Here is a 12366-nt window from a genome sequence, read left to right on the forward strand (position 1 = left end):
GGACCGGACGACGGAGGATGCATGCATGTCTCGCCGGGCTTCTCCTCCGCCGCTGCCGCCGCCGTCGGAAAGGGAGCTCGAAGAAGCTTTCCAGCTCAGCTGCTGCTAGGGTCTCCTCACCCAAGTCTAGTCTTTCCAATGTTTTCCTGCTTGATATGTGAATCTGAATTTTAGCTATGAAGGTGTACATTCATCTACGGTCGATCTCCTATCATTCTTGTTCAAGAAAACCCAAGTCTAGTCTTTCCAATGTTTTGCTGCTTGATATGTGAATCTGAATTTTAGCTATGAAGGTGTACATTCATCTACGGTCAATCTCCTATCATTCTTGTTCAAGAAAACCCAATGATGTCTTCTCTTTTTTACCTCTCTAAAGCTCTTATATATGCACCAGTTGACTTAGAGGTGATCCGTATCTTGTATGGTGGCGTAGGACATTTCTGTAGTTCCTTTTCCCTCCTGTGGAGTCGAATTGGATCTGTGTACAAATTTCCTGATGAGTCACGTCGGCACCATATGTGAACAATCCAGCACCACTTGAATCATATTTTGCTCCTTTGTCTGTCGGTTTAAGAAATATTCATAAGTATTTTTAAAAATTTTATTTTATGTTTCGAAGAATTGATGCTCTGTGCAGACTCTAGGCCAGATGGGTTGTGGTGAATATCTTTTTTAACATCATTATTATTGTGGCTGCTGCTGCTGCTAAAGTGTGAATTCATTCAGCAATGATAAAGGTTCCTCTTGTTAAATCATGCAGCACTTTCATGTCGAGATCAGAAGCCCTTCTACGGCATGTAAATGCACAGGCACCAACTTTGACAAGATTGAAAGGACTGACTCGACATCCTATGACTTAGTTAATCTTTTATTTTTTCTAACTGTGACTTTCTGTTTAGTCTTTATGGACGTCTGGAAATTGAAAATTAGAAAACTATTTTTTGTCACTCAGATTACACGGATAATCACTTTGCCCTATGTACTTTTGGTACTTGCATTTGCCCTTAATCCTTACCTCTAAATTGTTCTTTCTTGGCTAAGAGTACATTCGGTCCTTAAAGCACAAGGCATTGGAAAGGACGGCAAAGATGCTCGAGGAACATATCATTATGATAGTGGCGGATACCGTGACATGCAAAACTCCAAGAGCTAACTCATACAAAAGACAAATTCCAGAGAGTAACATAAGCCTAAAAAAGTACCCATTTGTATGCTGGCTTTACCTTTCAGTTGCATCCAACTGATTTTCGTGTTTTTATCGGCCACATTCTGTTGCTGCTGCCACACAAGGATACGTACTCGTGCCCAAGATGCAGCACCTCAAGAAAGAGGTTGTTCTAGTGTTCATGATGGTACATATAGAGACAGTCATGGCACTACGCACTTTCAATCCCGACATCACCTAAAAGCACGTGGCGGGTGAAAGATGCATATGACTCGAATGCTCCATATGAATAAGCAGCCAGAATTTCACAGAGGTTAAATTTCCAAAAGAACACACGAAGTCTGAGCTTTTTCAGAGACAAACTCCACATGAAGAGGGAGGGTACTTTAGCTTTTTGTCTAATCTCAAATCTCAAGCGTTCAGAGCTAAATACTATTCGGATACAAATAATCCCGAACCTTAGCATTTACTGTTCTATAGTACAGTACAAAACTTCAGTTCCACAAGACTTGAGGGGAGGGACTACAGAACCTCCATTGCTCCAACACTTGTTAAGCGAGAAAGACTTGGAAGGTGCAAAATCCTCCGTTCGCTGAAATTAGTCATTGCTCCATGTAAAAGGTTAGCAGGGGAAGTCCCTAATTACCAGGCATGTCACTGCAGATGAAGCTCACATTGCTCTTTAAGTCATAATCAGACTACTTTTCATCGGCAAGCCTCCAAATGCGAATATGAGCCTAACTGCAGCAAGGACAAAGCAAAATCATAGATTTATAAGCTGGTTTGACAAAAACTTGGTTGGCCTGTTGCGCATGCCTTCTAGTAAGGTCACAAATTGTATGTCCTAGTCCTAGGCAAGTGTGAAACCAATACCCAATATTTCAAATGCTTAACAAGTATGCACCCGCATGTACCATTTTCGTGTGAAAAAAACAAACCATGTGTGTTTTGTGTGTGTGATCCGTGGCAAGTTTATAGTCATGAATTACAGAATTCTCACCAAACAGGGACTTTGTTGAAGAAACCACAAACACAGAGGCTGTGTGGCTTATGTATCTCCCGCCTTTCTTTTCTTGTTAGGTTCTGAGGCAGCCTCTGAGTGGGGCTGACCAAAAACAGATCTACATAAAAAGAAAAAATCAAGTAAATTGACCAAAAAAGACAATCTGCACAGCCAAACTGTGAGAACGTTCATCAACTCTTGCTAGTGCCAGAAAGAAAACACCATGTCCCATCCATGTCCTTTCATGGGAGAACAATGGGTCCATTCATACTGGGGCCATTCATACTCAGGATTTGGTCAATCAGAGTCTTTGCACCACCATAAGTAAATGTTATTATTATCCAAGTTTCAGAAAACTATGTAAAAAATTAATATGTGAGTTCACGTGCCAATATTGATACATGGTGAAAGTTTCAGATGTTTGGGGTCAAAAATGCGTCTGTCACAAAATTTCAGTTAAGAAAAATGTAAAAAGTAAAAGTCTATCCAGACATGCCCTTGTCCATTTTGGTCAACTAGAAATACTTGAGAAACAGAAACAAAGAGCTATAGTATAAAAAAGAGGCAAATTATCATGGAAATGCAATTGACAGATCAAATCACTCACCCACAGGTTGAACATTTCTTGTGGTGCTTGCAGAATATAGACAAGCATACAGAACAGATGTAGCCCATGTCAATAGTTTTTTTGTGACAAAAGCACCTGCACATTTCCAAGTTCCATTAGATGCACCAAGACTTCAAAATAAGAGTTCTATGGCACAACTTGTTCATCCCTCCCAAAAGATGAGTTAATCAGAGATTTTCTAAAGGATAGAAGTTTGTAAGCTGTTTGTCACAGTTCATGGGATTGCATGAGTACAAACAAAAATGTAGGTTAGCAGAATCCGGAGATCAAACTAATATGCCTTATGCTCATTGTCAAGCATTCCCAGGAACCATAATTAGACAGATGATAAATGCCATAAAAGTAGCTGGCACCACCAAAGTCACCCTTGTCCAGACACAATAAACTAGCAACATGATGTCCCTTTGTACAATACAACAAGAAGTTCCAGCAGAACATGAACTAATATTGAGCAAGAGAAAGTGAGAAGAAAAGGTAAACTGTAGAATCTTATCCTCTCTTACTATATGCAGATCAAATTACTGAAAAATTAAGCCCTTTCACTCTTGCGAACCCATTTAAAAATGTGGCACATGCTCAAAGAAAGCAATTCCTTTTTCCCCAGTCCACCTTCCACTGAGAGCAAATGAGAACCATGAAGCTGGAAGTTTAATATGTTTTCTCTATGGTTAATTTTCCATTTTGACCAAACATGGTGGAAGTATGACCACCAAAAGCAATAGATCCAATGCCCACATCATATTCATTTGAGTCAATGAGAGAATTAAACATGAGTTAAGGAACATCTATTCTTAAGGCAGAATCAGAAGAAAAAGGAGATGAAAATTAAAAGGAGATGAAAATTTAGAGGAAGAGAACAAGAAAAAAAAAAGCAGACGGAGCACACAATCCAGAGAAAGCCGACGTACGATGCGCGAAAATCTACACCAACGGACTTAGGCAATTGCAAGAATCCACGAGAATGCAAATCAGTGCCAAAAACTGTCTGCAAGATCCAGTAAGATTGCATTAATGCAGGGAGGGGAGCCTGTTGATGAAGTAAATAGATACCAACAAAAAACCACAATATTGAAATAAAAGAACATGCTAATGTTTTGTGCATCAAAGATTTGTCCCCCTTTTACAGATGAGAGAATGCATTCACTACTGAAATGTTAATGTTCAATTCTTTTTCTGATTTTTGGTTTGATCAGTGCTTTCTCAAACTGTTGGGCTCTTCTTTGACAAATGGCTCGTGCTCGACTTTTTGGGTCACTGAGATTAAATCAGGATGTCATCTAATCTTGAAATTATTAAGCCTCTCTAGTCGATCTTATAAAAACAGGAAGGAGATTGACTAGAACAAAAGAAAAAGATAGGACAGATGAATCTCTAACTCAATTAACTTCCTAATCATAGGCATGGAAGATCAATTTCGTGAAGCCATACACCAGTCGCAATCTCAATCTCGAACATGAAGGAAAAACAGTTGTAGCCAGGGTCCATGTTCAAATTTAATCACGGCGACTTCAGCATAAAAAACACCAATGTCTCAAAATTGGCCTCGCAGAAGTAGAAATTTCAATTGAGACCATGAGAAAGGAAACATAAAATTAACAGATAACTCTTTTTTTAAACCGACAAAAGGAAAACCTATACTAACAACAGTTACTTAAGCATCATATCTTAATTCTGGTCCTGTTGTAACATGAATTTTTTCACCGATTAGAAAGAACAAATTAAGAGCTTTTAATGTCCCACTGCAGATGAACAAGGTGCATATTTAGAACTTCATCGTGCGCCAGTCAGCAGAGCAAAATTAACTCTAAAGTAAATTAAACATAGGAGTACCATATAAAGGCATTAGCTTATAACTTCATTAAAGATTACTTTGAATATGAAATTTCAATATGATCACATGCAAGGGGCGACCAAATAGATGGATTCATAAAAATACAAGCACTTCATTGAAACTTTTTCCTTTTCCAACGAGTTGCTTCAGCTCAATTATTACAAACCTTTACAGCCAACTTAAGTTACAGAGCAAAACGAATACCCCAAACTAACAACTTGATGTTGCTTCCTTGATAAGAAATATACTTATCTCATACCGATAAATACTGAAATGTTCCCTCCAATAGTTGTGGCTTCAGATATACACCACCAGTAATATAGGAAGCCTGATCAAGTGAAACCAACATCAACAGGACATAGTGCAGACAGAAGCCCAACATCAGCAAAACAAACAATATATCACTCTTTGACCTCAAAGTTAAAAGATGCTAGACTGAGCAGAAAAGGATCTGGATTTCATTTTTAAGAAAAAATGTACCTGCTGGAGAAAGGCAGAATTTTGAGCTCCGATGAAACAGGAATCAATAGGGACCTGCAGAAACAAAGTTTCACAAGATTATACCCACCCTATAACCAGACCAACTTGCATATGAAAAATTAAAATTGACATCGACACCAAAGCACGAGGGAGTTAGACATGGAAACAATCGTCAGCAAAAAGAGTTGCCATAAAATTCGTGATGGTGGCTTTAAAGCAGAGTAGAACTAGACGAGAACTATATCAAATTTAGATGGAAAGTAAGAGGAGTATATTTGTACTAAACCCTATGCCTCAAAGGCCAGCTGTAACTCTAATACTACAAAGTTCTGAAATCAGAATCAAGGACAACCCAATATATAGGAAGTTGTCCCTACAAAAATGAATCTTGTACAGTTAAAGTAATATTGAAAATAATTTCAGGGTCATGACCTCAAACTGAGTATCTGCCATTTAAAGGCCGTTTATCTGCTATAGGGACCGATCAAAAAATCGGTAGCAATTATTGGCATTTGCAGAGTGACATGTGGCAAGAAAATAACGACACTGCCATGATGTAGTTTATTTGTTTCCTTTTGTGAAGAGTAGATCAGTCATCATTTAGTTATTTTGCACGAGATAGAAAGTAAATAAATACATACCATCGAACGCTGAGCAGAGAATATTGCATTCATGATGGCAACATATCTGAAAGGTAGAGAAGGTCTTTGAGTAACTTTTCCACAACAAAGATACACAAAAATGAAATGGAAAAGCAAACTGAGCACATACTGTTCAGGCCCATCCTGAGATCCATGCAAGCATAAAATCTGCAACCAGAAAAATCAATATCACTAGAAATAAACCTGGTCAAAGAACATAAAGCCACTAGATGACAGGTGTGGAAAAGAGAAACAATGCAAAATGTGAAGTCCAAAAATTTTAAATGTACCCAGGGAGAAATCCTATACCTCTGTGCCATTGACGTGGTATAAGCGTTTGAATTCAAAATTTACAAGAAAGGCATATTGATATATCCACTTGATGCAATATCTTCTCTGATAATCCATGGCCAATGTGCTCAACAAGTGAGCCTTTAAATATAGCGAAGTCCCCATTTGTATATTAGAAAATTGCACAGACTCAAGTTCAGCAAATTCACTCTATTCCTGAGCACCACAATGATGGGAAATCATAGTGATAGGATGAAGGAACAACTAAATTTGAACCGTCTATAGTTTTGTCTTCTTTTTATGAAGGATTAGTCAGCTCTTTGCTACTAAAAAATTACTTCCCCTTACCCACGTGATGATTATGCATATTAAATTCAGAACATCTCAGTAGGAGAAATAACAAGATCCTTATCTATCAAAAGGATAGCCGTCTCAAACCTATGTCATCATCTTAGTGTCTGTCAAATTAAACCACAAAATAAAGATACTCATAAGGCTGGGTTACTATCATCAGTAATTCTGTTGTAACTTTCTCAATGTCATAAAATGTAATAAGCTCATAGGTTGACATTGCATAATAGAACAGAAAAGGTATTGACAAACCAAAACCAACATCACCTCCGTAAAAGCAGAGAACTTCCCTTTGGTCAGGTATATATTAACATTACAAAATCATCACATGCTACTCCTTTTCTAATGCAAGAAGGACAAATTTACAAAATATCGGGGATCAAGTCGGAACCCCGCAAATAATAGATATCGGCATCTTTTGTATTGGTTCAGGTACTATCTAATTTACATTTAAAGAAAAGATTCAATACTTAAATTCACAATCAAAACTGGACCTCTCAAGGATCTGACTGTGGCAGCATCAGTAAATATCTCCAGAAAACTTTTTGCCACTGTTCAATTTTATTGCTTGCATGGGAATAACTGGACATTTCTATCATCCAAACCTAAGAACAGTTAGCCAACTTATACACCTGCAATATCTGCAACATCTAAAGGAAGTATGAACTCCTAAATTCTATCAAACCAAGCTATCATAAGCAATCTACTTTCAGTTGTAATGATAATACTTATATTGCCTTACCATCACATTCCTAAGATAGATCCACTTCAGGAACTCAATGCATGGAACCACGAGAGCTTAGAATCTTGCTATAATGAAACTTCAAAATCCAGTTATAAACTCAATTGATGCATTGTAGACGAAAGTAACTTCAGGATGTATAATACTTACTCGAGGATGTGGATGTCGCGGTCCTGAACGAAAAACCCTCTGAATGTCTATCGGTCAAATCAAATCAAACACATTTTCCAGAAGTCCCATAAATATTTCACGCTATTTGTTAAACAATTTGCTAATTTGTGAATGATCCCAAAGCCAACTACAGTCCCTATCGGTATAAAAACTACGACATCAATATGAAAAAGTACCATTTTTTCCACCGATTGCAATTTTCAGAAAAGAAAATTCAACCTTTTAGCACTACAAAAGATAACACTCATTTCATTTCCATGACATCGTGAGGATCACACTACCCACGACTCTCAAGCAATCACATTTGCAAAGGATACAGCAAAGCGCCATGGACAGCGACCCGGACAGCAGCGAAGACGCTATCGACCCTTCCGGCTCTTTCTTCAACAACTTCTCATCCCGACCCACGAATTCCTCCAACTTCTCCAGAAGATCCACGGACAGGGCCGACAACTTCCCCGTCCCGGCCGACCGGCTCGCCGGCGAGGAAGAATCATACACGTAGTCGCAGCAGTTGTGCCCGGTAGCTATCACCACGATCTGGTTCAGCTGGTTGAGCAGCAGGACCGAATTCAGGAACGAAATCACCTACACAAAGTTCCCCAAAAGAGACAAATGGGTAAGCTCCAAAAACGAAATCAAAGTCACGGAGAAGGAGGAGGGGATCGAGGGTAGGCTACGTGAGAGATGAACTTGGAGAAGGGGAGGGAGGAAGCGCTCCAGAAGAAAGGGTTCGCGTCCAGCAACACCACGAGGAGGCTGACGTCATCTGCGGCAAACCCAGATGATCAGAGAGAAAAGGGTCCGGAAAACAAGCGTCAGCAGGAGGTATCGGTGGAGAGAGAGGAACCTGCGTATAGCTTGGAAGGAGCAGACGCCATGGGAGTGAGCTTGCTCCGCTCTGTAATTGAACGATGCAGCGGGACGATGGTCGGTGTACATGACCTGGGTTTCGGGTCTTTGGATCTTATTTATAATATTTATCACTTTGCATGATATTAATTACAATTAAAGTAGACCTATCAAATGGATGATAATATAAATTGTCGGACTCAAATTTGACCAATTAATCCGTTTATGACCAATTTGTTAATAATATAAATTTATTGACCCATATAGATCGGACCGAGCCCATATTTCTAGAATATTTTTATATTTAACTAAATCTAGAAAAACTTTGTTTCTTGTGATTTAAAAAAAAATATATATTGTTAAAACACTTTCCATACAAATAAATTTAATGGATAAATTTTATAATTTTTTTAAAATTGAGACTTAATTTATTTCACGAAAAATATGGTATTTTTGAAAATTATAAAGATAAATTAGTAAATATTTTCTGCTTAGCATGGAAAATTTGATTTGATTTTCCAAGCACTCCTTTTAAGTATTTTTATTTTTCTAAAAAATATAATTTTTTTTTCCTCTTTCACCTAATAACCAATCACGACCACAATGATTGGCAATAGGCGAGCTCTAGCCTTTCTATAGGCTGGCAAGGCTTAAGCTTGCCTAATTCTAGCAAGCTAAGCCTCACTAGCCTCAAGCGAGGTTTCATTTCACTAGATCCAATAAAATCAAGCTTACCCTAACATTGGCAAGCTCAGCCTCACCAAATTGGGCAAGCTTGAGCTTGCTCAAGGCTAGCGAGGCAATGGCCTTGTCCTATCAGCAAGATTGAGGCTCGCTAGTGTAATTGGCAACTTAACGAGGGTTGCAAACCTTGCCCACCATTGACTAGGGCTTTGTGACCCTTGCTTGATGGCCGGTGAGGGCCGCTGAATTTCGTAGAGAAAAAAAGAGCAAAACAAAAAAAAAAAATAAAAAGAAAAAAATAAAACATTATTAAAAATCGAAAATTTTAAAAATATAAAAATTATATTGATCAAGAGGATGATATCTCATTAATTGATTAACTCGACTAATAACCTTTATAAATTAAATGGGTTTTAAGATAAACTCATTTACAATCCATGTATTATTAGGCTTACATACAACCCAAAATCCATTAATAATCCATTTATACAAACTTAACTAACCCATATATGAGCCACCTCATCATAAATGGGTTTTCAACCTATTCTGAACCTCTAATTTAAAGTAGAGCGACATGGCGTGCTATCGTTTATCATAATTAGGAGAGAAAGGGTGCTTGTAAATCCATAATAAATTTATTTGAATAAATTGAGTAAAGGAAAAGAAGAAAAATTAAATTTCTTTTAAAAATTTTGACAATTTACTTCATTTTCCTTATTCATCATTCATTTTCCTCTCTTATCCCTTATTTTTTTTAAGGGATAAGTACAATAAAAATCCTAAAACTTGTTATGAAAGTGCAATTAAATTCTAAAATTTGCAAAAAATATAATAAAGTCATAAATTTTGTTAAATTGTTTCATTCGAGTCATAAAATTAACACTATCAAATTTACTATTAGAAAATGCTGACATGGCATGGACATTGCATTTTTTAGTTGTTTCTCTCTCCTATGTGACGAATAGTTAAAAAAAAAAAAAATCCACGCATGCAAAACGACGTCTCCTTTCTTCGTCACCATCATGTTTTTCCCTCCCCCTCCCTCTCTTTCCTTCCCCTTTTTCAAGTGTCCCCTTCCTAGGCGTCTCTTTTCTTTTTCATTCTCTAAATCATGAGCCCCAAAATACCGAGCAATCATATGTCTTCTTCTTCTTCTTCCCAAATTCGTCTGAACCCAAAGCCCAAACTTGTTATTGTCTCATTCCCTTTGAACAAAATTGACGCTTGATCTCCCTTTGAACCCTAAGCCCCAAATCAAATTCGTCTAAACCCTAAGCCCCATATCCTTACAACCACCCACAATTATACTTTTAAAAAAATGGATAAGTGCAATAAAGTTCTAAAACTTGTCACGAAAGTGTAATTGAATCCTAAAACTTGCAAAAAGTACAATCAAGTTGAACTTTAACTTGGGAGAGGACCCAAATTGCAAGAGAACTCCAAATTGTCGAATTTGATTTAGGGCTTATGGTTCAAACGAATTTGATTTGGGGCTTAGGGTTCAAAGGGAGATTGAGCGTCAATTTCATTCAAAGGGAACAAGACGATAACGAGTTTGGGCTTTGGGTTCAAACGAATTTGGGAAGAAGAAGACATGTGATTGTCCAGTATTTTGGGGTTCATGATTCAGAGCATGAAGAAGGAAAAGAGATGCCTGGGAAGGGACACTCGAGAAGAGGGAAAGGAAAGAGAGGGAGGGGGGAAGGAAGAACATGATGGTGAAGAAGAAATGAGGACGCCAACTAACATCAGCATGTGTGGAATTTTATTTTATTTTTTTAACTATTTGCCACGTTGGAGAGAGTAGCGACTAAAAATGCCACATCTCGCACCACATTAGTATTTTCCGTTAATAAATTTGTTTGTGTTAACTTTATGACTCGATTGAAACAATTTGATAAGTTTTAGAACTTGATTGTACTTTTTGCTAAGTTTTAAGATTCAATTTTACTTTCATGATCTTTACCAATTTTTTTTTTTTTTACTTTCATGATAAATTTTAGGATTTTTATTACATTTATCCATTTTTTAAAAAATGTAATTGTGGGCGGCTATAAGGATATGGTCCTCAAAATTTCCTCTTTCAATTTAGTTTTATTATCTACTTTTTCTCCTTCATTTATTATTTTTTCTCAAAATAAAATAAATTGTAAAATGCATATTTACATAAAAAAAAAACCTAACTAATATGATTAGTGATAATTTTTTAGTTAAAGAGACCAATTCAATCAATGCACTTGGAGAATGGAAGAGAAAAACATCTCAGAAGAAAGGTTCGTGTCCGGTAATTTGTGGATGAAATTATCAGATATGAACCCTGGGTGCAAACTAGTAGTAGCAAACTAGCAGTAGCAATTGATTATATCCTTCGCAAATTAATTATAATATTTGTAAGGTCATCTTCTTCTTTTGAAAGTGAGCAACAATTAATTATAGCTGATATTATAATATTTATTGTTTTGTGTGAATTCTCACTCGTTTTGATATGTATTTAAAAGTGTGCAGCCTCATCACTACTCATAATGAATGAGACGAATGGCAACTGATAATTAAATTTATTTGGATATATCGAGAAAAAGGAAAAGACAAATAAAATTCTAAATTTCCCTCCTACTCCTTAAAAAAATTTGACTATTTAGTTCCCTTTCTTTCCCTCCCTTCCCCTCTTTCCGAAACAAAGAATAAATGGACTACTGAAAATGTCAACTTGTCCAATATCTAGAGCACTAAAAGTGATGCCAAGAGATACCAATCGGTCAATCAAAAGTTAACATGTGTAGCATAAAGAAAGCACCACTTGTCATATATGTATGGTTATCCATTCTAAGTTTCAATCAGGATAGATCTTGACAATCGTGCAATCCTTCAAATTACTTTTTCGATGATGTTTAGGGCGCGTTGGATAACGTTTTGTTATAGGAACAATTTTTGAACATAATTAATATTTTTTTTTTTGTTCCAAGGAACAATTTCTAATTATAATAACGCGTTTAATAAAGCGAAAAATTTCTACTCCAACAATAAAACATATTTGATAAAATTGTATAATTTTTTTTTTTTTTTTAATCTTTAAATCTTTATTATTTTTTTCTTTTTTTTTTTCTTTTTTCTTTTTTGTCACCGGAGCCTCACCAGAGGCTTGCTCTCACCAAGCCACCGACGAGGCTTGGCCTCTCCCATTTCTTTGAGACCGAGCCTCAAGGCTCCAATGAGCTTGTCGGAGGCTAGCCTAGCCCCAACGAGATTGCCATTGGCCGGGCGAGCCTCACCAAGCCACCGGCAAGGCTCGGCCTTGCCCGGGTGGCGCGAGGTCGGCCTCGCCTTGGCCTAGTGAGGCCCGGCCTTGTGCTGGCTAGGGAGGCCAAGCCTTGCTGTGGTCGTGTGAGGCTCGGCCTCGGCTGGTGGCCCCGCCCATCAGTCAAGAAGAAGAAGAAGAAGAAGAAGAAAAATGAGAAGAAAAAAAAGTGTTTCTTGGAAGTTTTTTCCACTTCTTATTTCTGTTTCAAATCTGTTCCCGGGAACAAAAG

The 12366-nt window shown here is 37.4% G+C and overlaps 1 protein-coding gene across 2 annotated transcripts; it reads right to left on the reverse strand.

Annotated features, from left to right (window-relative positions):
• Positions 1 to 1451: 1451 nt before the first annotated feature.
• On the reverse strand, positions 1452 to 8266 carry LOC104453007 (general transcription and DNA repair factor IIH subunit TFB4). Of its 2 annotated transcripts, none has more exons than XM_018859621.2 (12): positions 8154 to 8266; positions 7984 to 8072; positions 7621 to 7891; positions 7283 to 7329; positions 5879 to 5916; positions 5749 to 5794; positions 5108 to 5161; positions 4887 to 4955; positions 3705 to 3781; positions 2776 to 2871; positions 2166 to 2286; positions 1452 to 1902 (listed from the first exon to the last, which is right to left on the reverse strand). In XM_018859621.2, the coding sequence occupies exons 1-11, from the start codon at positions 8182 to 8184 to the stop codon at positions 2214 to 2216; spliced, it is 891 nt and encodes a 296-aa protein (XP_018715166.2). In that variant the 5' UTR covers positions 8185 to 8266; the 3' UTR covers positions 1452 to 1902; positions 2166 to 2213. The 2 variants fall into 2 exon arrangements, with proteins under 2 accessions (XP_018715166.2, XP_010065813.2); XM_010067511.3 differs by having other exon boundaries at positions 1452 to 1906.
• Between the last annotated feature and the right edge of the window lie 4100 nt (positions 8267 to 12366).

Source organism: Eucalyptus grandis, chromosome 7, assembly GCF_016545825.1.
Source record: "Eucalyptus grandis isolate ANBG69807.140 chromosome 7, ASM1654582v1, whole genome shotgun sequence".
Classification (NCBI taxonomy): Eukaryota; Viridiplantae; Streptophyta; class Magnoliopsida; order Myrtales; family Myrtaceae; genus Eucalyptus; species Eucalyptus grandis.